Source organism: Podarcis erhardii, assembly GCF_964252035.2.
Source record: "Podarcis erhardii genome assembly, chromosome: 7".
Classification (NCBI taxonomy): Eukaryota; Metazoa; Chordata; class Lepidosauria; order Squamata; family Lacertidae; genus Podarcis; species Podarcis erhardii.
The window spans coordinates 67,849,941-67,875,470 of record NC_138511.1 but is presented as its reverse complement, the minus strand read 5'-3'; the positions used below and the strand labels follow the sequence as shown (position 1 = coordinate 67,875,470).

The following is a 25,530-nucleotide window of genomic DNA, read 5'->3' as shown; positions in this document are numbered from 1 at the left end:
ATGAGCCTAAGTTAGTAATACATCCATTCAGTGGGCCAGGACTAGTATTGGATATATTCTATACTTTTCTCATAAGAGCTTTTGTCTCCGAAATTGCTTGGATTTATATATATATATATATATATATATATATATATATATATATATATGCTGCTCTCCTAATCAATGCTGAGCTCTGAGCGAAGGCTCCATTGGGTGTCACCATTTAAATTTCCCACAATGCCCCAGGGAAACACCAGGGGATTATAACTGGGGGAAAGGAGCACCAGTTGCCAAGGAGACAAAATTGAAAAGGAGGGCTCAGGGCACAGGCAGGCATCAGCGGTAGTCCCTGCTGGGCCTTGGCATGTTTGCTTTGTTCTCTGCCCCTTTCCATTCTGACCTATCTCTTCTCACCTTCCAGGTGCATATCAACCTGCTTCTGCTGGAGGCCCGCATGCAGGCTGCCCTGCTGTACGCCTTGCGTGCCATCACCCGCTACATGACCTGACGGGACTCTGCTCCCCCTTGCCGTCCCTAAGGGGGGCAGGCCAGCTGTTTTGGACAGGGGAGCCTTCCCCTCCCCACACCAAGGCGTGTTTCTGGACTACGTTGCGAAAGACACTTTTGTCACCTTGCTCCCCCTGTGACTTTTTGGAGGGCTGTGTGTGGCGTTTCTGACACTGCTCTGAGCATCTCCTGCCAAGCAACCAGCCAAGGAGGGCGGTGCAGGAGACCAAACTGTACACGTGTGGTGAAAACCAACTTTGCCTAACCCCGGCTTTCTCGGCTGAGACTTGGGAGCCATCCCCCTCCTGCTGTGTGGCTTGTTGGCTCTGCCACCAGCTGGGAAGAGGGGTGGTCATGTTTGGATGGCCAGGCTTCTGGCCTCCATCTTGGAAGGCTCGTTTTGCCAATGCCCTTTTGCTGGCCTGTCATGTGTTGAAATTGGTGGTGGCTTCCTGTTGTGGCTACTCTCAGATACCTCCCCCTACACACCCACCCCTACCCAGTAGATGATTAGTGCAATGAATGTCGGATCTCGTGGCCATGTCCTTTGCAACGACAACGCTGCTGGACCAGCTGAGGCAAAGACTTGATTAACCAAAGAGATCTCTCTGCCGCAATCTTGGGCTTTCCTTTCTCTACCTGCTGCAGGACTTTGAATGTAGGACTGTGAATGTTTGAGGAGGTCACGCTTTGGAAGGTGGGGGGAGGCCTGAGAATCATATGAAACAAGCAGTTTCCCCACTGCAATTTTGGTGACTACACTACATTTCTTAGCTTCCTGCCTGAGATCACTGCACTCCATATATGGCGACTGGCTTAAAAGAGGTCACACGGGGCAAAAGTATACCAGGTTGTGGTTAAGTTTGGCCAGATTTTCCTTTTTTCTTTTCACCTTGTCAAAGTGGGCAAAATGCAAGGGTCTCTCCTGGCCAGGGATGGAGAGATCTCTCAGCTGAGGAAACCAGTTTTGGAGTACACAGATTCTCAAGGACCAGATCCAGAACAGAAGGCTGCTGCATCTGTGAAAATTGGGGTATAGATAGAGATGTCCAACTGTGCTTGCCTCCCTTAAAAAAGCATCACCTCCCAACGTGTGTGTGTGTGTGCGCGCGCATGTATTTAGGCTGTCTCACAGATCCCAGAACTTGGGTGTTTAGCATTTATGGAGCTGTTATTTTCTCTGCCTCCTGGCCCTGCCCACAAGTTCCTCTATGTTTTGATTAGGCAACAATGGGCCCACCTAGATGACCCAGAGTTGGGGACTGAACAGACATTTTCAGAAGAGGTTGGCCTGATCTGTTTGTGCGATAGAATAAAGTGGTAACACTTGCCGTGCAATGCTCTGCCCTAGTTTAGATTGCAGGTGAGAGGTGCCATTTTTAAATGGTCTCCTGCAGTAAATAAGTAGATGTCCCTGTAGGTAAAGAGCTAGCATGAAGGAAGCAGGCTCAACTAAACCCCCTCTCTCTGATGTACTAGTCCTTTACTTGCAGGGAATAAAAAGATATACATATATATATATAACATGAGAGGGCATGGAAAAAATGTGATCCTTCTCTGGCTGGCTGAAGTGTTGTGCTCCATTCTCCCACCTCATTCTCTTGCGTGTATAGAGCAGACCCTCACCTGTTGCCAAAGCAGTCTCCAGAAATGTGAATATGTGGAAGTACCGTATTTAAAGAGCACTGACCACTGGAGAGTGGAGAGCATTTAAACATCATGCCTTAATGTTACATTGTGCGCTTTTCATCTCTCTCTCAAGTTAGGAGGGTTCCCCTCTGCCAAGAAAGACCCCATTCAGGCCCTATGCTCAAAACACACACACACACAACGTTCTTTGTGAGTCCACTGTGTATCTGCCTTAACTGATTTCCCTGGTCAGAGAGTAGATCACTAAACTGTGAAAAAGCAAACCTTAAAGATAACCTTTTCAAACAACACCACACTCTTGTTGGGTTTCTTAAGCTGCTCCCCCCCCCCCACTGCTAACCCATTTTTGGGTGTGGGGTTTTTTTACACTTCAAGAAGGAACTAAATGTCCATAATTTCAAAAGGTTTTAACACGTAAAGGTGGTGTAGATGCATATCAAGTTCTGGCGCTTTCTCCTTTCATATTCACAATCTTGAATTTTTACCTCTTGGATTGTTGCCATGAAACTGCGTGTACCAAACCCCTGGAGTATGCCCGCAAGATTGTTTTGGTTGTTCTGTATATATGTGCCTCCCCCCCCCCTTTAAACTTTAGTAATGAAAATCCTGTGTTGGCTTGACTGGTAAAAAGAACAGGACTCTAGGGAGCATTCCTGAAATATATGAAAGACTGCCACGGGCAGAGGTTGCTCAAGCTAGCCTAGTGTTCCCCAACCTGTTGCCTTTCAGATTATTTTGGAGTACAATTCCCATCAGCCTCAGCCAACCAGGCTGTGCAGACTAGGGTTGATGGGAGTTGTGGTGCAGAGCATTTGGAGGACACCAGGAAAGATGAGATAGGCAGGGGGTTTTGTGGGGGGTGCTGATTGAAAGCTAGTGCTGCCTCTTTGACTTGGCCTCCCAGGCCTGGTTTGCTCAGGTCAGAGAGAGCCTATATTACCTCTGAGTTGGTTATGCTGTAAATATGCCCTAGGAGCTCCCTGTGATGAATCCAGACTTTGGAAGTATATGCTTATTGTCTCTATAAGCCTTAAGACGGGGGATGGGGAACCTGCACCCCTCTGTATGTTGCTGGACTCCCAACTCCCATCAGTCGCCAGCCAACATGGCCAATGTTCAGGAATGATGAGATTTGTAGTCCGGCAACACTTGAAAGGCCACAGGTTCCCCAGTTCCTGCCCTAGGAAAAGTAAAGATATCACAGAGCTGGCATAGGCAGGGAAGCTAAAACAGTATTTCGGCCTTTGTTGGTCAAAGATAAGGTACACAGGATTCATTTGCTGGGGCCTACCTCATATGACTGGCTTTACAGCTCATGAATTGGTATTTTAAGATAGCCAACATGGTGCCCTACAGACATTGTAGGACCATTGGCCATGTTGGCTGGGGCTGATGGGTGTTGTAGTCCATAGCTTCTGGAAGGCAGCACATTGGCTGCCCCATGGCTTCCCAGTCCGTCCGTCGGTCACAATACAGTAGGTTTGGTATGGAGCCTTGGGTTTCTCAAATTTCACCTGGTTGTGTAGAGTTCAGAATGATTTTGGTGTTTATATGCTGACTTTCAAAGCAGGGTGATTAACATGTGGTCGTACACACGCTCTTGGACTTTAACTCCTTTCATTCCTGGCCCTTTGGCCATGTTGGCTGGGGGCTGATGGGAGTTGGTTCCTAGCAACATCTGGAGGGCCACTGGTTAGTCACCCTTTTGTAAATTCTCAAGATACTAGTGATCATGGCTTTCCAGACTGACTCTGTAGGTGCCTTGAGAGACTGCAAAGGATATTCTTTCTTCTAACTGAAACACATTGCTCGCTGGAAGGAAAAACAAAAAGGCTGGGGTTTATGTTTGGCTGCTTAGTTAACTCTGCTTCAAGACACTGTACGGTCACTGTGTGTTAACATTCATACACTTCCTGCACTGCAAAGCAAGTCTTGTGGTGGTGTTTGTAGGCGGAAGGTGGGGCCTTGACTCTGCAAGGACCTAAACCTCTAGGCCACACTCTGCAAGGACTCTTGGTTAAGTTGTCCCCCTTGTTTTTCACAGGGGGGATCCATTTGAAGTGGCTTCACCAGAGTAGCCTGCTGCTCAGCTTCCCTGGAGAAACAAAGCCCCCATAAAGCGTAATGGCTCGTTCTCTTTGCCCACGGCAGTATTGCACATTAAGGCAGCAAATGCACTGTGAAATTCAAAGGCTAGCTTGGCCTGTGACTAAACTGAGCTGAGCAGGCCTCGACTCTTTATTCAAGCTGGTTTTGAACTTTTCCTCACTTCCCCCTGCCACCCCCCTCTTCTTCCCAAGCCGGCTTTTTGAGCTGATTTAGATACTCGCCACTTTTTCTTAAGGAGCCTGTCCGTATCCAAATGCAGTTCTGTTGATTGACTATCATGTGTCCTGTTTCAGGTGGGTCTTTCTTAGGAAAGCTTTGTCTGTTTCCACCTTGAGAGGTGCAGTGTGGGGCAGGGGAGCAGAGGATCCCACAGCATCCTGAGAGAGCAGGCTGTGTCTGTGACTTTAGCCTGAATGTGCCACTAAATTTCACATTTCTCCCAGTCTCTGCAATGACCATTCTCAAATCTCATGCCATCAAGTATACTTTAAAAAAAACAAACAAAAAAAAACCAATCCATGCACACCATTGCTCTCTCTTCCTGGCTTCACTCCCTCCCACTCCCCCTTCCCCACCCCTCCAGCAGTACAGACTTGGATGCCTCTGGAACCTGGGTGGGACCTCTGCTCCGTATAAGTTATGTTGTGTTTGTGTGTTTAAAAAAATGTATTTACTCTTGACTGTACCAGTGTTGTGACTTTGCTACCAGTTCTTGTTTGTTTTTTTTGAGAAATAAAGTTGCCTTTTGGTTTTTCCAAACATCTGTCCGGTTTGTTTTTAAACAGAGTTCTTGCCTACATCAGTGAAGCCAGGGGTTGCCAACCGTCTTCGAGCCTGTGGACACATTAGCAAAAGAAAGTGCTTCTCCGTGCAACACATAGTTAAACTATGGAACGCGCTCCCACGGGAGACAGTGATGGCTGCCAAATTGGGTGGCTTTAAAAGAGCGATTAGAGAAATTCACAGAGGAGAGGACTATTAGCCTGAACAGCTGTGCTGTGATGCCACAGGTGGAATCAGCAATGCTTCTGAATACCAGGTGGTGAAAACCACAGGAGGGGAGAGGGCTCTTGGGGTTGAATCTTGCTTGCTGGTTCCCCACAAACATCTGTTTGGCCACTCTGAGAACAGGGTGCTTTGCCACTGGCCTGATCCAGCAAGCTTTTTCTTATGTCCTTGAATGGGAGAAAGACTTGTGGATACCACAAGTAAGCACACACAGCCCAGCTTATTGTATTGGGTACAACGGCATGCTGCTTTCAAGACTTGGGGCCCCTTGTGCACTTGCGGAACCAAACCTGGTTTTCAACAGAAGATGAAAAGCTGGATTTAGGAACATAGGAAGCTACCCTTGTACTGAGTCAGACCCTGACTGGCAGTGGCTTTCCAGGGATTCAGACAGAGTTTTGTCCAGGCCTACCTGGAGATGCCAGGGATCAAACCTGAGACACTCTGCATGCAAAGTAAGTGTGCTTAACCACTGAGCCACATCTCTCACGTTCAGGAGCAGGGAGACTGTTTTCCTTGTTCAGGCTGAGGCTCCTAGAACCCATCATTCTGTGTGTTGACAGTCACATTTAAGAGCAGAAGAAGAGCCAGCCTGAACAGGTCAATGGTCCATCTCTGCCAGCATCCTGTTACTCACAGTGGCCAGACAGATGCCTTTGGGAAGACTGCTCCCCTCTACTTTCCAGTAACTGGTAGCAGCATTCAGAAGCATTACTGCCTCTACAATTGAAGGCAGAGCATAACCCCCGTGACTAGTAGCTGTCCTCGACAGCATTATCCACCATGAATTTGTCCAATCCTCTTTGAAAGCCATTTCTTCCTTGCAGTAGCCTAGCAGCAGTTCAGGATGGACTGAACAGTAGTGCCTTATCTTATCCCCATATAAATCCTGCCAGATAAAAGTTTAGGCGTGCAGCTCAGGCCCAGGTGTGCCTGTGCAGAGTGGCTGCAGCTGCTCCCTCGCCAGTACAAGCCAGTCTGCTTCCTCGTCCTACTCAGCCACTTGGCCCTCCGTTTGGCTTGTTGTTAAGGCAGTCGCTAAAACTCTCTTGTGACTGCTGAAACAAGGCACCTTAAAAGTGAATTAGCATTATAGCATCAGCGATCAGTGAATGGGTTTCTCCTCGTCATGTTCAGGTGGTTAGGACGAGCTTTCAGCCAGGGTCACATGCTTTGAATATGCATTAAATATACGGTGGAGAACATAAGAAGAGCCTGCTGGGTCAGCCCAATGGCCCATCTCATCCTGCATCTGATTATCTCAGTGGCCAATCAGAAGCCTCGTTTGGGAAACCCGCAAGCAGAATTTGAACACAAGAGCACTTGCCGGCTCCCACTGCGGTTTTCATCAACTGATGTTCAAATACCAATAGCCATCAGTAGCCCCCTCCTCCTCTAAATGTGTGTTGAATGTCTCCCTGCCTCCTATCCCTAACTGCAGCCCTGGCTGAGATGCCTACAATGGGCATGTGTTTGTACTTTGGAGGGGCACTGCCATTTGAAAACAGCCATTCCTTTGGGGTCTTCTTTGGCCAGCAACCTGATGCAGGCCATGGATGTTTGCGTTTGATGGAGGGCAAAAGGATTAGAAGTAGCTTTGAGGACCAGCATCCAAGGATTTTTTCATCCCAAGGCTCTCGGTTTGCAGGAGTTACTCAACACCAGTTTTGTAAGAGCTTCTGGGATAACAAACTTTTTATCAGCTTTGAGCAGGCATGAAGCAAGGCAGAGAATGTTCTGTGCTGCTACGAGTGCAAAACTCATCTGGTTAGTGGTAGATAAGAGCAGAGCTCAATGGCATTTCAAACCTCATATGTGACTAGCCGCCAAAGTGTAACAGCCCTGTAAGGGGGTGGGGGGCTCTGCTTAAAATGGGCCTCCCATTTGGATAAGGCAACATGCAAGCCATCCCAGTGCAAAGCTGGTCATATTTTGGGAAGGCCTGTAGCTCAGGGAGAGAAAGTGTGTCTCAAGGCTGGATTACTGCAGTGCACTCTACGTGGGGCTTCCCTTGGGCTTGATCTGCAGTTAGCACAGAACGCTGCAGCACAGTTGCTGACAGCAGTGAGAACCTGTCAGCATATAACACCTGCTGGTTGCCTATGGGTTACTGTTAATAGATAAAGCCCTTGATTGCTTGGGACTAGTTTACTTGCAGGTTTGCCTTACCACATATATGCCCCTTCAACCACTTTGTTCAGCAGAACTGGCACTGTTGCAGATGCCAGGTAATTTTCCTTCTGCAATTGATAGAAATCAGGCTTTCCGTGTGGCAGCACCTATACTTTGGAACTCCCTGCCTACTGACACCAGCCAGGCTCCTGTGTTGTACTCTTTCTGGTGCCTGCTTAAAACATGTTTGTTTAGGCAAGCCTATCCAGACATGTGTTTATTTTATTTTTTAGCTAGTGCTGATTTTAATCATTCTAAACATATTTTAAGTACCTGTTTGAAACTATGTTTTACTGATAGTTTTTATGATTTATTTTATATTTTAAATCACTTAGAGGTTTGTTTGTTTGTTTGTTTGTTTGTTTGTTTGTTTTACAATTGAGTGGTATACAGTGGTACTTCGGGTTAAGTACTTAATTCGTTCCGGAGGTCCGTTCTAAACCTGAAACTGTTCTTAACCTGAAGCACCACTTTAGCTAATGGGGCCTCCTGCTGCCGCCGCACCGCCAGAGCACGATTTCTGTTCTCATCCTGAAGCAAAGTTCTTAACCCGAGGTACTATTTCTGGGTTAGCGGAGTCTGTAACCTGAAGCATATGTAACCTGAAGCGTATGTAATCCAAGGCACCACTGTATTGAATTTTGTTAGCATCAATAAAATAAATGTCAAACAGGGCTGGGGAACTTAGGATTCAAATTTGGCCTCTGAGGCTGCTTTCTCCATTTGCCCTGTAACTGATGTTAGGTATGGGCCAGTTAGTTTAGTGGCTGCAAATGCACATTTCGGAACTTTAAAGTGTGCTTCTGATCACGCATAGGCAAAGGGAAGCCGACTTTGGCCCTACCTCCCATCAGCTGATGGAGGGTAGATCCAAAGCCTCAGGGATCCTGACCACCTGTCACATTCGGCCCATTGCAAGGCTGGCTCTGATAGGGCTCTGACCTGTCCACCCCTGATGTAGAAGGAAGCCCTCCCATTCAGTTCCTGGCTTCTCCAGCTGGGACTGGGAAAGGCACCTGTCTCAAAACCTGGAGAGCTGCCTCCAGGCAGTGTATGTAGATGGGCAGAAAGTAGCTCAGAAGCTACTGGTAGGTTTTTGAATCTGATTTGCAAGGGTTTCTGTTCTGGGTTATCTAACAATATCCATAACTTACTATTAAGGCACACAAAACTCTCCTAAATGAGGTTTCTGAAACAGAAAACAAGGAATGGAGCTTTCTAACCTTGTTAGACGACAGAGGACGAGATGGTTGGACCGTGTTCTTGAAGCTACCAGCATGAGTTTGACCAAACTGCGGGAGGCAGTGGAAGACAGGAGGGCCTGGCGTGCTCTGGTCCAGGGGGTCACGAAGAGGCGGACGTGACTAAACGACTAAACAACAACAACAACAACCTTGTTTCTGGCATGGATAGAATATTCCTGGGGTGCGCATGCTCAGAGGCACCCTGTTCATTTATTCTTAGCATATGTCCAGCCAGCTAAGCCACTACTTTGCATTGGGCTCTGGTCAGTGGATCTCTGGCTTCTAAAAAAAAGCCTGAAGTCTCAACACTACCAGCAGCATAGAAAACTACTGAGCTAGATGAAGGGTAGTCATACATGTTTCTGATTCTACATATCTTGCAGTTGTGTGCTTGCAAGTACGTACAACACATTTTGACAGTTGTATGGCAGGAGCTGAAATCTTGCAAATGATTGCTTTAAAGTAAAAAGATCAACTCTTCCAAAGCTTATCTTTTGCTTTTCCTCATTTCCATGAACAAACCCTTGAATGCTTTTAAGATGTAATCAACCAGTACACACACAAAAAAAGCAAGTTTCCAAGGTGATAAGAGCTAAAAGGTACGGTGCAGATAGCCGGAGGGCTCACACATGAATGTTCCTGATGGCAGTATCAAGCAATGACTTTTGTGTCAATCAGCACTGATAAAATACTGCAGACGGAGCATTAATATATCATCTTAAATGCTGGGGTGAGGGGGGAGGGCTCTTCTCTGGCCTGATTATTGATTCTACACTATATGAGCAGTGCTTTGTGTTATTAAGTGCACTAGTAGATACTAGGCCAAAGGGCCAGATTAATTTGCTCATAGAAGAGTTTGATTTTCATTCTCCACCTACTGCTGTCCCACACTTCCTCCTCCCTAAACCTGGATAGTCCCTATGCAATCAACACAGCTATCCTACTGAGATTTTCAGAGCCTTTTTGAGAGGCCCACTAAGTGAAGACCACCTTCTTATGCCAGGCGTGTCGGTCTTAAAAAGCATTTAGGGATTTTCTTTTTTTTTTTTTCTTTTTTTCTCTTTTTTTGAAGAAGAGGAGGAGTTTGGATTTGATATCCCGCCTTTCACTCCCCTTCAGGAGTCTCAAAGCGGCTAACATTCTCCTTTCCCTTCCTCCCCCACAACAAACACTCTGTGAGGTAAGTGGGGCTGAGAGACTTCAAAGAAGTGTGACTGGCCCAAGGTCACCCAGCAGCTGCATGTGGAGGAGCGGAGACGCGAACCCGGTTCCCCAGATTACGAGACTACCGTTCTTAACCACTACACCACACTGGCTCTCCGCATTTAGGGATTTTCAAATCCTTTTCACTATTGTTATCACCAGTTGCTGGTTTTATTTTATGTTGGTATTATTCTGCTGCTGCTTTTTCCTGTTTATGTTTTATTTCCGTACTTTAAGGCAGCCTTCCCCAACCTGGCACCCTCCGGATGTTGTTGGACTAAAACTCCCATCGTCCTTCACTGTTAGGCATGCTAAGGTTGATGGGAGTTGTAGTCCAACAACATCTGGAGAGCCCCAGGTTGCAGGATCCCACTTTATGGTTGTTATTATGTTACTATTATTATTGACTGCAACCTGCTCAGATAATGTTTTCTGTTGGACGTATAGAGATATTGTAAGTAAGTAAGTAAGTAAGTAAGTAAGTAAGTAAGTACCGTAAGTAAATAAATAAATAAATAGTGGTGTGTGTGCATATATAGAAACTAGCCTATAGCTTGAAGGTAAAATCAACATTTGTTGTTTCACCCTCTTTTGCCTCTAGCCATGCCCATCAATGGCATGCAACCCCCCCAGAAGAGAATATGGCCTCATACCCTCCAAAATGATGTGGCCCAAAAATCTGGGTCCGAAATCCTGTGTGAGTCATGTGAACTGTGTAAGATTGTGGACCCAAAAAACGCTTTCCCCAGGGAGAGATCTTGGCCTGAAACCATGCAAGGGCAAGTTGCCCCAAATGGCCACCGTGCTCTTGTGGGGAAAAAGACATCCCAGTTTTTCCAGGGCAGTTGAAAAGAGTTCCCCCTCCCGGTCTTAATGGGTTAGGGCTCCAGTAGAAATACCAACAACCTCAGATATGCAGATGACACAACCTTGATGGCAGAAAGTGAGGAGGAATTAAAGAACCTTTTAATGAAGGTGAAAGAGGAGAGTGCAAAATATGGTCTGAAGCTCAACATCAAAAAAACGAAGATCATGGCCACTGGTCCCATCACCTCCTGGAAAATAGAAGGGGAAGAAATGGAGGCAGTGAGAGATTTTACTTTCTTGGGCTCCATGATCACTGCAGATGGTGACAACAGCCACGAAATTAAAAGACGCCTGCTTCTTGGGAGAAAAGCAATGACAAACCTAGACAGCATCTTAAAAAGCAGAGACATCACCTTGCCAACAAAGGTCTGTATAGTTAAAGCTATGGTTTTCCCATTAGTGATGTATGGAAGTGAGAGCTGGACCATAAAGAAGGCTGATCGCCGAAGAATTGATGCTTTTGAATTATGGTGCTGGAGGAGACTCTTGAGAGTCCCATGGACTACAAGAAGATCAAACCTATCCATTCTGAAGGAAATCAGCCCTGAGTGCTCACTGGAAGGACAGATCCTGAAGCTGAGGCTCCAATACTTTGGCCACCTCATGAGACTCCCTGGAAAAGACCCTGATGTTGGGAAAGATGGAGGGCACAAGGAGAAGGGGATGACAGAGGACGAGATGATTGGACAGTGTTCTCGAAGCTACCAGCATGAGTTTGACCAAACTGCAGGAGGCAGTGGAAGACAGGAGTGCTTTGAGTGCTTTGGTCCATGGGGTCATGAAGAGTCGGACACGAATAAACAACAACAACAACAATATCTTGATGGTGCCAACCTCTGATGCCAGCCATGGGTGAGGAGAGAGTTTGTGGCAGCTGGGATGGAGGCTTGCCTCTTCCTTTGTCCTGAGGCTTCTTTGGGTGGTCTTGGCCAAATGGCGGCCTCTCCTCTCCGCTGTCATGAACGCAAGAGAAAACAGTTGCAAATTTCCTCCGCTTCCTGTGATTAGTTAAACAAGGGCAGCCTTGCCTCTTGTTGACAGCTACTGTTTGCTCGTCTTAAAACGGTTCCTGCTGACAGAGCCAATACGTGCAGGATGTCTTCAATGGCCGGGGGACCACATGATCGCTCTGAGCAGCACGTGACTCCCATCATCATTAGTCTCCGAGAGCACGAGACAAGCGGGCTTAGTTGATGGCTTGATCACACATTGAGCAATCAGGCCTCTTTGCGAAGCAGGATTTAAACAATCAAGTTGTGTGCGGATTGCCGTTTGCATCTGTGGATTCCCCCTGCTTAATACGTGGGGAACCTTGGGCTGCGATTACTGCATAAGGCTTATATCTCTCCATAAACAGAAGGGGAATGAGTGGGCAAGGATAACAGCCTGACATATCAGATAAACACCCCAATGCTTTATTTTTTTGTATGTTTAACATTTTTATTCTTCTTGCAAGGAGTGCAGGGTGATGTCACATGCCACTTCTCCTCTCGCCAAGTTTAATCTCACAACAACCCTGTGAAGTAGATGGTGGTGAGAGATCAGGGGCTTCCAGATGAGGATTTCACACTGCAAATTACGGTATTCCAGTTTTGTATTTCTGTAAAGTAACTTATTGGATTTTCTGCACCAAGGGTAAATCCTGCCTGAATGGATGGGGAGAAACACAGGCAGGCATTTTTATGCTGGTAAGATTATGTAGATGCTGGAGGGGGTGGAAAACAGAATCTTGCCTGCATGGGCAGTACTGATTTCACAATAAGAATTTATAGTCCAAGGTAAATTCAAGGTAATGGGGGAGATATTTGATTCAGATCACATTTAAAGGTGAACCACATTTCAGAAATGCAAACCAAAACAAATCTGTTCTTAAAAATGTGCACTTCTCTGAATTTTGCAATGCTATTCTGCTCCCAAAACGATCAAGGTTTGCATAAAATGGGCGCATGCTAATTTATAAGCATATGCATTCAAAAAGAACTGCTGTAACTGAAATATAAATATTATTATGCCCACTAGCCTGCATTTGGTTGTTATGCTGAATGTACCACTAAATGCAGTACATAGTTTTTTAAAAAGCCAATGCAAATCCCATAGTCTGTATGAGCCACAAACAGGATACAAAAAGGAAAACAAAAAGGTAAAAGGAATAGGAAGGGATATTTGAATAAATCCATTAAAAAAGTGCAGTGAACACAGGCATTCTGTTGGGTAGGCCCAGCCAAAGTCCCATCATTCACCAATTTCTCAGCCTCAGGAATGTTTCTGCAGACAGTGTGGCATTCTGGACTTTGCAACACCAATAATAATGTGCACTCCTGATTGCGGGCTCCAAGGTGCAGATGGAGATTATGTCCCATCTGGGTCACAGACAGCTCTCACCAAGGACAAAGTCTGGAGCATGGTTATTCCATCATTTGCCTGACAAAGGCCATTCCAATGGCTTAAGTGGGTTCCTTGTGTTAACTGGAGGCGGGAATCAGTCCTACAATAGCTACAGCTGATGGCATTCAGGGCAGAGAGGGCTACACCTACATTTTTTATCTTACCTTCTTATCTTATCCCCACCCTTTAAAGGTAAACACTACACAGTGGACGCTCAGGTTGCAAATGTGATCCATGTGGGATGCATGTTCACAACCTGCAGCAGAGCGTCTATGGACACGCGGGTTGCGATTGGGCGAATACGCAAAGCGTGATTTAACGCTTCTGCACATGTGCAAGCCCCAGAACCCGGAATTAACCCGTTCTGGTACTTCCGGGTTTCAGCGGGTCCGTAACCTGAAAAAACACAACCTGAAGCATCTGTAACCCAAGGTATGACTGTATTCAGAACAGTTTGAAACATCTTACAAGATATTCGTAGCTTGGGGTCTCAGTATTCACAGAAAATAATAACAAAAGTGTGAGATAGATAAATAAACAGTGTATGGGCCTGCAGAGGTGGGAAAAAGAGCTCATTCCATCAGCCATGCTTAAAAGGCCAGCTCTATCGAGTTGCCTCCTGCGTCTCTGAACAGTTGGCCATTCATCATTATTTGTGGTGTGCGAGTTTTGGCTGATGCTGGAGCCTGGAGACACAGCAGCTGGTACTGCTCTGAGCTGGAACCAAAGCTATGGGTCAGGGCTTCCCTGGAAACTGAATGGGGTGGCAAACTCTATTGGCTTGTGAGTCCTCCCACCCTGTGCTCAGGTTGCATGTATGTAAATAAAACCACATATCCTAAAGATGCCGCAGTCTCCATTGACCTTCATTCCAAGGCCTCTTTTGTTGCTATGTGTGTTTCCCCTACCCTGCTTAGTTACCAAAAGAACTTCCAATATTTGTAACTTTTCCTTGTGTTGGACTGGCTCCAGCCCCTCGATCGTTTTGGTTGATTTATTTTGCAGCTTCACTAGGCTGACAATATTCTTCTTTGATAGATAGTGAGGGGTGGAAATCATGGACACCTTCCCTGCCACCCAAGGAAACTTGCAGTCTTTTCTTGACAGTCATCAAAAAAGTATTTCCTTTTAGGGCCATGCAAATATATGAGGTGAGCTGTTCTAAGTCCACCTGCAACTAGGTCCCGTCCATAAGTTACAGCGTGCGCTTTCTTCCTAGACGGGCAAAGATCGCCAGCTGTAAAACAAAACAGCCAGTTTCTATCTTAACCACAGAGCACAAGCCAGTGACAGATGGCTTGTGGGTGACATATGTCTTATACTGAGGTCATCAAGCAGAAGAGACAGTTTGAAAAACATTTGAAAATGATTTTGAAACAGATGCTGTCAGAGAAAGAAACAGCATGTGAGACTATGTACCGTTTCGCAAGCTTTCTTTCTTTGTCAGATAGTACCAGATATACTTTTCTCCTCAAATATTTTTATTGATTTTGCAGTAGCATACATCAAATGAACACACTGTCATCTGTAAGGGGGACAAAGGTCTTCTAACAACTCTCTGCACTGTTAATAAACTACAGTTCCCAGGTTTCTTTGGGGGGGGAGCCATAATTTCCAGTTTGTTTCCAGGCTCAATTCAAGGTGCTCATGTTAGTACAGTGTTTAAAGCCCTAAACAACTCAGGCCCCAAATACGGGAAAGACCACTTCCTTCCCTACAGACCCTCTCAGGTGCTAAGATTGGTGGGGGGAGCCCACTTGGTGGTTCCACCACCCTCAAAAACTCCCTTGAGAGGTATATTTTTAGGACCCACCTTATTTCTGCAATTTTATATTGCTGCTTTTAATATTGCACAATATTGTGTTTTAATTCTTTTAACTCACCCTGGGACCTTAGGTGAAGGGCAGGTAATAAATTGCAACAATAGCAACAGTTTAAAGTGATATGATACTGCTTTGAATGGGTAGTGCAGGTGGTGGAGCCTCAGAAAATGAGCTCAATTTATTGCTAGTATGTAGGATGAACTGAGGAAGCCTTCCTTACCAATTTGTCAGGCTGGCACAGGCACCCTTCAATAAAGTATGCCACATGCTCTCATGATGCCCTGAGTACATGCTAGTACCTATAACAACACATCTCCATTCGTCACCTGCCTTTACATAAGAAACTGCCTTATACCGAGTGAAACCACTGGCTCACCTAGCTCAGTCTTATCAACACTTATGGCGATGTAGACCAGCAGAAGCCCTGTGGTTCCCTCCAGATGCTGCTGGACTACAGCTCCCATTATCCACTCCAGCATGGCCAATGATCAGGGATGATGGGTATTGTAGTCCAGCAACATCAGGAGGACAGCACTTCGGCTACCCCTAGTCTGAGCTTTCATCCTGACCAGGATGCCAGGGATTAAACCTGACAAGCCTGTGCTCTCCCATTGAGCTTACAGCCCTTCCCTTTCACATCTCTGCACTGCAAACCACAGTGTACCTTTTGCCACGGCTATGTAATGGTGGTATTTGTACCACTGTTATGCAATTGCCTATGAAAGCAAAGGGAGATGAATTCTGACTTGCACGTGCATTTAGGATCTCATCAGCAAATGGCAAAACGGTGACAGGCACAGCAGGCCAGGCCTTGGCAGGGAGGAAGGTAGACTTGTGTTATATGACTCAGTCCTACAACTCTCGGAAGCATCTTCTCCCAACTAGTTTTTTCCAACTGAACGTAACAGAGTTGATAGCAGCTTGTGTGGCAGCAAGTTGCCCTTTCTGTGCCCTCGAAGGTAGCTATAAATCACTTTGTTCTTGCAACTGCACTCAGTAGGAGACAGACATGGGGGTGATAACAACAGGTATACTCAGATGGTTGCTCTACAGACACCTGCTCTTTAGAGTAATAAAAGGAAAGCAAAAAGGCAGGTGATTTAAGGTGTTCAGAAATTTAACATGCTGGGCTGTAAAGTGGAAGTCCGTGGAGTCCATGCAGAAGGGCTCAGTGATACAGCACCCACTTCACATGCTAAAGGTCCAAGGTTCGATCCCTAGCATCTCCAGGAAGGGCTGGGAATCTAATGACTGAAATCCTGGACAGCTACTGCCAGTCAGTGTACACAGTACCGAGCTAGAGGGACCAATGGTCTGACTTCAAATAAGGCAGCTTCCTATGTTCCTAATAGATACAATGCAATGGTAGCAGCTATTTGGCCTTTTATGCAGAATGAAATCCAGGACTCCATTAGTAAGGACATAGAGGCCCAGTTCACATGTGAGGGCATACTATAGTTTGCTCCGAGTCTGGTTTTCTGGTTTGTTTTATTTTAGATGGCTGTAACTCATCCTATGACCTTGGGGTAAGGGTGGGTAAGTAAATAAACAAACAAACAAACAACAACAACAACAACAACAACAACAACAGGAGGAGGTTTACCACCACTGAACCATGATTTACTGTGAAATTGTGAATGAAACCATTACTTGGAGATTCAGGACAGAAACTTTATACCAGCATTAAGGAATGTAATCTCCTGGGATACTTGTCTATAGCTTTTATTAGAAATTGGAGCATTAATAATAGCAACACCATTAATAATAAAAATACATCAGCAATGTGCATGGTGCTTTTGCTAAGCATAAAAGGTCCCTGCCCTGAGGAACTCACAATCTACATCTTTATCACAAGAGACAGCAGGAAGGAGAAGAGAAATGGTATTTATGTGAAATGCCCTGAGACCTTCAGCTACAGGGTGGTATAGAAAATCAATCAATCGATGAATCGATGAATCAATCAATCAATCAATCAATCAATCAATCTTCCATTGTCTCCTGAGACATACAGATGTCATCCATCCAAAACAATGTACTTAGGCTTTGCCACAGCAGGGTATGTGGACTAAAAAATTGTGCCAAACAAAGGTGGGTGTTGAGAAATCCGAAGGAAATAAGAGAATTTCCAAAATATGTTTAGAAGTGTCTTAACACTATTGGGGAGGGGAGGGTTAGGTAAATCTGGAGATAGGAAAGGTTGTGATTCACTCATCAGTTGCTCCATGCTTTTGCTTTGTAAAAACCAAAGATCACAAAGGGATGGGAGAAGTTGCTACTCAGTGGATTACTTAAGCAAAACCTGAAGTACAAGCTACCCAAGAGAGAGACAAGTAAACAACTGTAAATTGCAGTTTACTGCAGTTTGGTACTTTCATACCATGAGAGTGTGGGAAGCTGCCTTATAATCAGGGCTTTTTTTCAGCCGGAACTCACCAAAACTCAGTTTTGGCACCCCTCAGGTGGGCGCTATTGCCATTTTAAGAGAACACGGGAGACATTCATAGTGAGTTCCAGCACCTCTTTTTCTAGAAAAACAGCACTGCTTATACTGAATCAGACAGACCATTCGTCCATCAAGCTCAGTATTCTACGACTGGCAGGTCTCTCTGGGTATTCAGACAGGAGATGTTCCCAGTCCTATGTGGAGATGCTGGGGCCTGAACCCAGAACCTTCTGCATTCAAAGCATGCGCTCTGCCAGAGTTGCAGTCCTTCCTCTGAATGCAGAAATACAGAATTTTGCCACTTGCTTAGAGATATACAATGTTCCTGTATGGCTGGTGCTGAACTGGACGAGTCTTTTAAAGAGCCTAAATGGAAGCTATATGCAAACCAGTCTGGACACTTCTGAGAAAGGTGCAAATTATGTAATAAGAAAATAAACACCTGTTCTGAGTCACTGCTATTTGTAAAAAAAAATGCTTTGCAATCTTCTGAAAATATGGTGATTCACTATAGTCAGGGCATAGTAATTGTTTTTGATCAGCACAGTGACAGAAACTAAGCAATAGATACAGTTGCCTTACAAGCCTGGAGAGGATGTCATGACGCAGAGTAGATTTTTGTGGGTTTGGCCCGAGTCCATTGCCTTCCCAGTACTGCTCTGCACCTCACCAATCTTCGTCCCCCATATTCCTGTTTTTAAGTTCACTGCAAGCTGTGTCTTTCTCAACACCCAAACTCAGCCTTTCACCTGCGGTCTTTAAAAACCAAAACTGAACTTCTCCTTAGGCTGTTTCAACAGTAACTCCCTACAATGAAGCGAAGAAGTCTAATCAGGGATTTTATTCGTTCATTTGCAGCATAATCCTATCTATGCAAGACTACTCAGAAGGAAAAACCACTGAGTTTAACGGGCCTTACTCCCGGGTAAGAGCATAAGACAGGACTGCAGCCTCGGGGTAACTTTTTGCTTTTATTAACTTTGTTTCGAAGTAAAATAAAATTTCGTGGTGGCGGGGGGGAACAAAACATGTCGACAAATTATCCGGATGCTGAACCACAGTTCTGGATTGGGGTTACTACTTATTATTTTAGGAGGAGGAGAGGCCCAAATCTATACAGGTCTACTCAAAAGTAAGCCCCCCCCCACCTGGGTTGCCTGAAGGATTTCCAAAGACTGGTCCTAGATCGTTCATAGCCTGAGACGCACCCTAACCCCGGGAGGGACACCGCATAGCTACAGTTCAACAGGGATCCGGCGTGGTTTGTATTTTGCTTTTCGGCGGCGCAGATATATAACGTAAGGCGGCAACGTCACTCCGCCGCAGGCAAACCGCGATGTTGTTGTTTTCTTTCAGCGAACACAGAATGAATGAGAACGTGCCGTACGGTGACGTCAGGAAAAAGATGGCGATGCCAATGAACAGCGCGGGAGGGGGTGGAGAACGCGCATGCGCTGCTTGACTGGCTGTATAGAGAAGGAAGAGTGCTTCCAAACGGTGGGGCGAAGAGTGTTGCAGGTAATAGGCCTCTCCGCCTTGCTGGAGACTTCCCCCTGTACAATACCTGAAGTTTTCTTCCTAGGCCGTGCGCACAGCCCCCGCCTGAAGTTACTAGTTCAGCCGAGCCGGAGATAAGGTTTTTGCGCCGCTGATACTAATTGAGACCGGGGCTTTGAGGCCTACAGACGGAGGGTTAGTTCGGACAGCATTTAGCTGGGATAAGTAGGACTTCTCAGGAGATACTGGAGGTGTCTCCTCTCTCACCCCCCCCCCCCAAATATCCCAATGAAGATCGTATCTCTGGAACAAAGGGAATCCTTTTACGGGAAACTGGTGTGAAATAAGGAGCATTTACAGCCGCCTTTTTGTCGTATTCCACATTCCAGGCAGAGGGCCTTCTCAGTTGTGGCGCTCCTTCTGTGGAACGGCCTCCCTTCAGGTGTCAAGGAGATAAAGAATTACGTAACTTTTAGAAGGCAGTCTCGTATTAGGAGGTTTTTAATGCATGATGTTTTTAGATACGCTATATTCTGCCCAGAGTGGCTAGGGAAGCCCAACCAGATGCGGGGGGGGGGGGGTATAAACAACAACAACAAAATAAATCAGTCAGTTAAGAGAGCGACTTAAAAACATAAAGCTGAAAGTCTGTTTACACTGGCTACCTTGCTGAGTGTATTTAAAATCCTTATGGATGTTTACTTGTCAATATATACTACAAAAATCCACAGAGCTTACTACTATGTGTATGTAAGATAAAGCTGTTAATATTAAATATTTACATATGCACTTTCTAGTGGGGGTGGGAGAAGCTGGCTGCAATTCTAAGCATGCTTACTTAATGAAAGGGAATTCCGCTGGATCAAAGACAGTTACCTCCAAGTATGGCTGATTAGGAGTGGGCCATTAGTATATTGTAGACCCTAATGGAGCTGTATGACTTATGATTGTTCTTGGTCAGGCCAATGAGTAACTTGTGGAAAGATCATTTCAGATGCATGGTCATACATGTCAGTAACTCCAGGAGAGCCTCTGAATTGTCTGAGCTTATGGGATTTTACACTGGAGATTGTCTGTCACCAAGTTGCCTTATATTTGCAGTGGGATGGGGAAGCTGTTGGCTCGCCAGATGTTGTTGACAGCTCCCATTGGCCATGCTGGTTGGGGCTAATGGGAGAGGGAAATCTAGCAACATCTGCAAGGCCATGTGTTTTTATCCTTGAGCTGGGAAAAGGTTGGTTGCTTCCCTGTCCTGCTGCTAGGGGGAAAAGCTGGTGCAGGGGTGGGCAGGAGGAATTAGGTCTTGATTCATGCATCTTCCACACAGGGGTGGTAAGAACATGACCCCGAGGGAGTGCTTCTTCTGAGCCTAATTCCCCCCCTTCTCTGCTGAAGTTCTCTTGACAGACCACGTAATGATTTTTCTGCCTTCTGTAACAGCTATAATGCACTGTCTTTGATGCTGTATGGTTTTTAATTGTATTTTAACAGGCACTCCGTGGACCCCCTGAATGAAGCTCATGAATCTGAGAAACCCTGCTCTGGATTCATTGTCTCCCAATTGATATTTGGACCGTATTATATACACACACAGTAATAAAGGTAAAGAAGGGGCACCTGTGGTGTTTGAACTGGGGATACGTTATGGTTCTGCTTTGCTGAAATAACCATGCCGTGGTTGGCCACTGTGAGAACAGGATGTTGCAATACATGGGCCTTTAGCCTGATCCTGCTAGGCTTTTCTTATGTTTTTACATTTATCTCATGGTTCAGCCTGAATGACCAGCTTGTTTTTTTTATTGATCCTGCTGCTTGTAGAGAAGAAAATACCATGGAGGCCCCTCCCGTCACCATGATGCCTGTCACTGGAGGCACTATTAACATGATGGAATATTTACTTCAAGGTAAGTCACAGGCAAGACTTGGCTTAACTGTAATATCTGATTCATTCCATATGACATTCTACTGGAAGAATGTATGTTTCTTTAGCAATGTAGGTGTTTTCCTTTTATAGCTGCAGGACAGTTAAAGAAACAGAACAACTGTTGAGATTGTGAGTGGACAACTCTAGGGTCTTTCCACAAATAAAACCACAAACCTAAGTTGGGCACAGAGTATATACTCGATAATGAGCTGACCTTGAGTGTACCTGCATGATAGCTGTATTAGCAAACACTTGTTTCACTTGGCCACTTCACATGGTTCTCTGATCCATGTTCCATTCAGCAAGGCTGTTGTACTATTTGCAGCTTGCCATAGGTTTGTTTTTTTAATGTTGGCATGATGTTACTGGACTGTCAGGGCAGTAGGATGCTTTCCATTTGTTAATGGGGATGGTTACCTGTTCAGTGATGCTGTCTTAATCCCTCCTTTCTCCCTCTAGGGAGTGTTTTGGATCAAAGCCTGGAGAGCCTCCTTCATCGACTCCGTGGCCTATGTGATAACATGGAACCTGAGACCTTTCTGGATCATGAGATGGTGTTCCTGCTCAAGGGGCAGCAGGCCAGCCCATTTGTTCTCCGCACTCGGCGCTCAATGGACAAAGCAGGCACTCCCTGGCACTTGCGGTACCTTGGGCAGCCAGAAATGGGCGACAAAAACCGCCATGCCTTGGTACGCAACTGTGTTGATATTGCCACATCTGAGAACTTGACAGACTTCCTGGTGGAGATGGGCTTCCGCATGGACCATGAGTTTGTTGCCAAGGGGCACGTGTTCCGCAAGGGCATTATGAAGATTGTGGTGTACAAGATCTTCCGCATCCTGATTCCAGGAAACACTGATAACATTGAGCCGTTGTCCCTCTCTTATCTTGTGGAGCTCAGCATTGTAGCACCAGCAGGACAAGACGTGGTTTCTGATGACATGAGGAGTTTTGCTGAGCAGCTAAAGCCTTTAGTTCATCTAGAGAAAATTGATCCTAAAAGACTGATGTGAGCAAGATGGCCAGCAGCTAAAGCTTGAGTCTTTCCTGTTACAAAGACTGAGGAATTGCAGAAAGCTTTAACGCAGGTGTGGAGAGCCTTTGGCTCTTCAGGTGTTGCTGAACTATGATTCCCATCATCCCTGACCATTGATCATGCTTGCTGGGTGTGATGCCAGTTTTTGTTCAGCCACATCAGGAGGGCTACAGGTTCCCCACTCTTGCTTTAACCAATACTGATAGAGTTATCTTGCTCAGACCTTTGAAAGCAAAACAAAATTCAGAAGGTTGGGTTGGTCTCTTACTAAGTAATAATGGATTTTATTATTATTATTACTTATTTACTCCAAATAAAATTAGTATTGCAACTGGCTTTCTCTTACTGCATTTTGGAGTTGGGGCATCTAGTTTTTGTAATTTAAAATCAAATCTTCCTCTGGCAGGATGGGGACAGAGCCAGCTACTATATCTTGCTAGAACTGATGGGAGTTGTAGTTCAGCAACATCTGGAGGGCCCAAGGTTCTCCACACCTGGTTTGTACAGAAGAATGGGCAACTTCCTACATATGCTGTTCCCTTTCCTCAGTTCACACCCCACATCATAAGACAAATGATGTACCTAGTGTTACTTATCTGGTGCCATCCCACTTTGCCAAGTGATTTTTTCTTTGTCATTCATGCATAAAATTTTGTCCTGGCCATGTTTCAGTTAAGTCAGAATGCATATGGATTTCCTGCTACCATCATTTTATCCCCACAACAGTCCTGTGAGATTTTTCTTAAACAATCAAGTGGTTTATATGTTTTATGGAATATACAATAATCAATAAATATCCCTTTCATATATATATTTTTAAAAAGCCAGTCCTGTGAGATAAGTTGGACTGGGAGGGAATGATCCCAAATATCTCTCAGGAGGTTTTTGAACCCAAGTTTCCCATGTCCTAAGTTTGTCCTTATTTGCTACATCACACTAGTTCTCCCAAAATCTTAGTATAGGAAGCTTGCAAGTTACTCAGGGATTACATTCCAGGAGTCACGCCTAAAGCCAGAATTGTGTGTAGTCAAAACACATTGGATTCAATGTGGGTGGGATTGCCAAAATCTTTTTTCGCAGATGCCCACCTCCTTTTCACCCCCTTTTGAAAAAACTTACAAATTCTTTTGCATGTAAAGCTGAATGCACACAAGTTAAATGTGGATAAGTTTTGGGCTTAATGTACTGCTTAGTACTATATATATATATACTCCTGTGGGGGGTTTTTTTGTCACATGGATTTGGGGTAAGGGGGAAATGTTAGAAGTAGGACTGGGAATGAGAAACCCATTGAAGTATTTCTTGTTTTTGGAGTATTGGGGAAAGGGAAATTTTAGACCTGGATATTCCTTTTGGACCAATGTCCTTTGGATTTTAGTTAATTCAGTTCTAACATGTTTTTCTCCTCTTCTCTCCCTGCTACTTGAAACTAAAAGCATAGAATAAGATATGGGGAAAAAGTAAGGTTGGAAGAATGGACATCATCTTAGTATAAACATATTGGGTTGAGCTGCTGGCTGTTGTACAATGAATATTACAATAAGAATTTAGTAGACTAATTGGAGTAGAGGGGACAGGATGTATCCTTGTCTCATTGCCATTGCACATTGATGCTTTTATGGTGATAATAATAGAATGAGTTACCTCTGTTGCATTAACTTTGGAGAGACTGGATTATCATGCCACCTGGCCAGCAAAGGCACAGGAATTCAGGAGAGGAAGGGAGTGACTTCTCTCCCCAGGAATTTCTCTCACTTTCTCTTTGTACATTGTTAAAGAATGAGCAGAATGTCACATCTAAGGTGCTGCTGCCATTGAGACACAAGTGTTGCACAGAGGCACTTTAATGACCAGTGACACCAGCTGTGCTTATCCAAGGTGAGACCTGCACTGCAGCTTGGCTTGGTGCACTTAATTATTTCATAGGAACAGAATGTAACTTTGCCTCAGGACCTAAAATATGCCTACAGAATCCTTTGTCCCTTACAGAATAATTACGCTGCTCTTTTGTTATGTAATTGGCATAAGACTCATCCTCTCTGAGCTGGATCGTTTCAGAACCGGCCATAATTACTCCACTGAAGAGCTTCCATTATGCTAACACTAATCATAATTAGTATAATTATAGCTAAGTGAGTAGTAAATGTTTAATGCACTTGTCATGTCCAAATAAAATAAAATCCTCCTCCTAACTGTTTCCAGATACTTCAGACTGGAGCTTAATGGGAATTGCTTCCCAGTGAAGCTCTTGCAAAGACATGTTCTTGAGGGTCTATTATATTCATGATTTACACTCCACCCTTCAATTAAACAATTAGAGTGGCTTACAGTAAAATATAACATCTATAGAAATGTCCTTAAAATACCAAATTTATAAAAGCAGCAGTAAAACGTGCATGATAGAGTCACCTTCCCCTCCAACTGATAATCAAAACTTAGAAAGCCAGAAAACAGCAATTTAAGAAAACCAGTAAAATATGTAAGATCTGTGCATGCATGCACAAAATCATCAAAAGTTTAAAAGTCAGGAAATATAAAAAAATTGTACCTAGTGAAAAATATTAAAGTGAGCAGCAAGCAGTCCTCTTTGGGGAGAGTGTTCCAAAACCAAGGTATAACCACTGAAAAGACCCTTTCCTTGATGAAACCATTTGCCATACTAGATGACAGGGAGCCTAGAGGAGGGTCTCTAATGAAGTTCTCACAGTATGGGTAGGCATGTGTGGAGATGGGTTATTGTTGTTGTTTAGTCTAGTCGTGTCCGACTCTTCGTGACCCCATGGACCAGACCACGCCAGACACTTCTGTCTTCCACTGCCTCCCGCAGTTTGGTCAAACTCACACTGGTAGCTTCAAGAACACTGCCCAACCATCTCGTCCTCTGTCGTCCCCTTCACCTTTTGCCCTCAATCTTTCCGAACATCAGGGTCTTTTCCAGGGAGTCTTCTCTTCTCATAAGGTGGCCAAAGTATTGGAGCCTCAGCTTCAGGATCTGTCCTTCCAGTGAGCACTCAGGGCTGATTTCCTTCAGAATGGATAGGTTTGATCTTCTTGCAGTCCATGGGACTCTCAAGAGTCTCCTCCAGCACCATAATTCAAAAGCATCAATTCTTCGGCGATCTGCCTTCTTTATGGTCCAGCTCTCACTTCCATACATCACTTCTGGGAAAACCATAGCTTTAACTATACAGACCTTTGTTGGCAAGGTGATGTCTCTGCTTCTTAAGATGCTGTCTAGGTTTGACATTGCTTTTCTCCCAAGAGAAAAGGAGATGAGTTATAGAAGAGTTATGATTCTCAAAAGCCAGTCAGGTTTTTTTTTGTGGGGGGAGGGGATAGATTTCTTAACCTACACCAAAAATGCTGCATAAACAGAAAACAATATATTGGGGTCCTCTCTGTAATGTGTTGTGAATGTGTCAGTTGTGTGCATTTTCTGTCCACCATTTCTTCATTCTTGTGATAGATAAGTTATACATTGTTGGTGTGTCATACATGCCTTTCTGCTACTTTCATAATTGGTAACCATTGTCACAAGTCAATCCAGCGTCAAAACAGACTCACAGCTGACACCTCACAAGTTAAGAGCAGCTTAATAAATCCTGATGACATTGCAGGTGGATAAACCAATACATCAGGCAACTCATTTTATGCACTTCCAGCTGCCTCCTGAAGTTGCC

At 44.9% G+C, this 25,530-nt stretch overlaps 2 protein-coding genes across 10 annotated transcripts in view; both read left to right on the top strand.

Annotated features, from left to right (window-relative positions):
• Window positions 1-5,007, top strand: part of SESN2 (sestrin 2) — a 59,093-nt gene extending 54,086 nt beyond the window's left edge. For all 6 annotated transcript variants that reach the window (XM_081869083.1, XM_081869082.1, XM_081869084.1 and 3 more), the window contains exon 10: window positions 404-5,007. In XM_081869083.1, the coding sequence (XP_081725209.1) occupies window positions 404-490 (87 nt within the window). In that variant the 3' untranslated portion in view covers window positions 491-5,007. The remainder of the gene's footprint in view (window positions 1-403) is intronic.
• Window positions 5,008-18,751: 13,744 nt separating this feature from the next.
• Window positions 18,752-22,526, top strand: MED18 (mediator complex subunit 18). 4 transcript variants are annotated; one of them, XM_081869755.1, is made up of 4 exons: window positions 18,752-18,911; window positions 20,382-20,492; window positions 20,711-20,794; window positions 21,274-22,526. In XM_081869755.1, exons 3-4 carry the CDS (start codon window positions 20,722-20,724, stop codon window positions 21,825-21,827), a joined length of 627 nt encoding a protein of 208 aa, XP_081725881.1. In that variant the 5' UTR covers window positions 18,752-18,911; window positions 20,382-20,492; window positions 20,711-20,721; the 3' UTR covers window positions 21,828-22,526. The 4 variants fall into 4 exon arrangements, with proteins under 4 accessions (XP_081725881.1, XP_081725878.1, XP_081725880.1 ...); XM_081869752.1 differs by having other exon boundaries at window positions 18,753-18,890; window positions 20,709-20,794; XM_081869754.1 differs by lacking the exon at window positions 18,752-18,911 and adding an exon at window positions 18,939-19,085 and having other exon boundaries at window positions 20,709-20,794.
• Window positions 22,527-25,530: the final 3,004 nt, after the last annotated feature.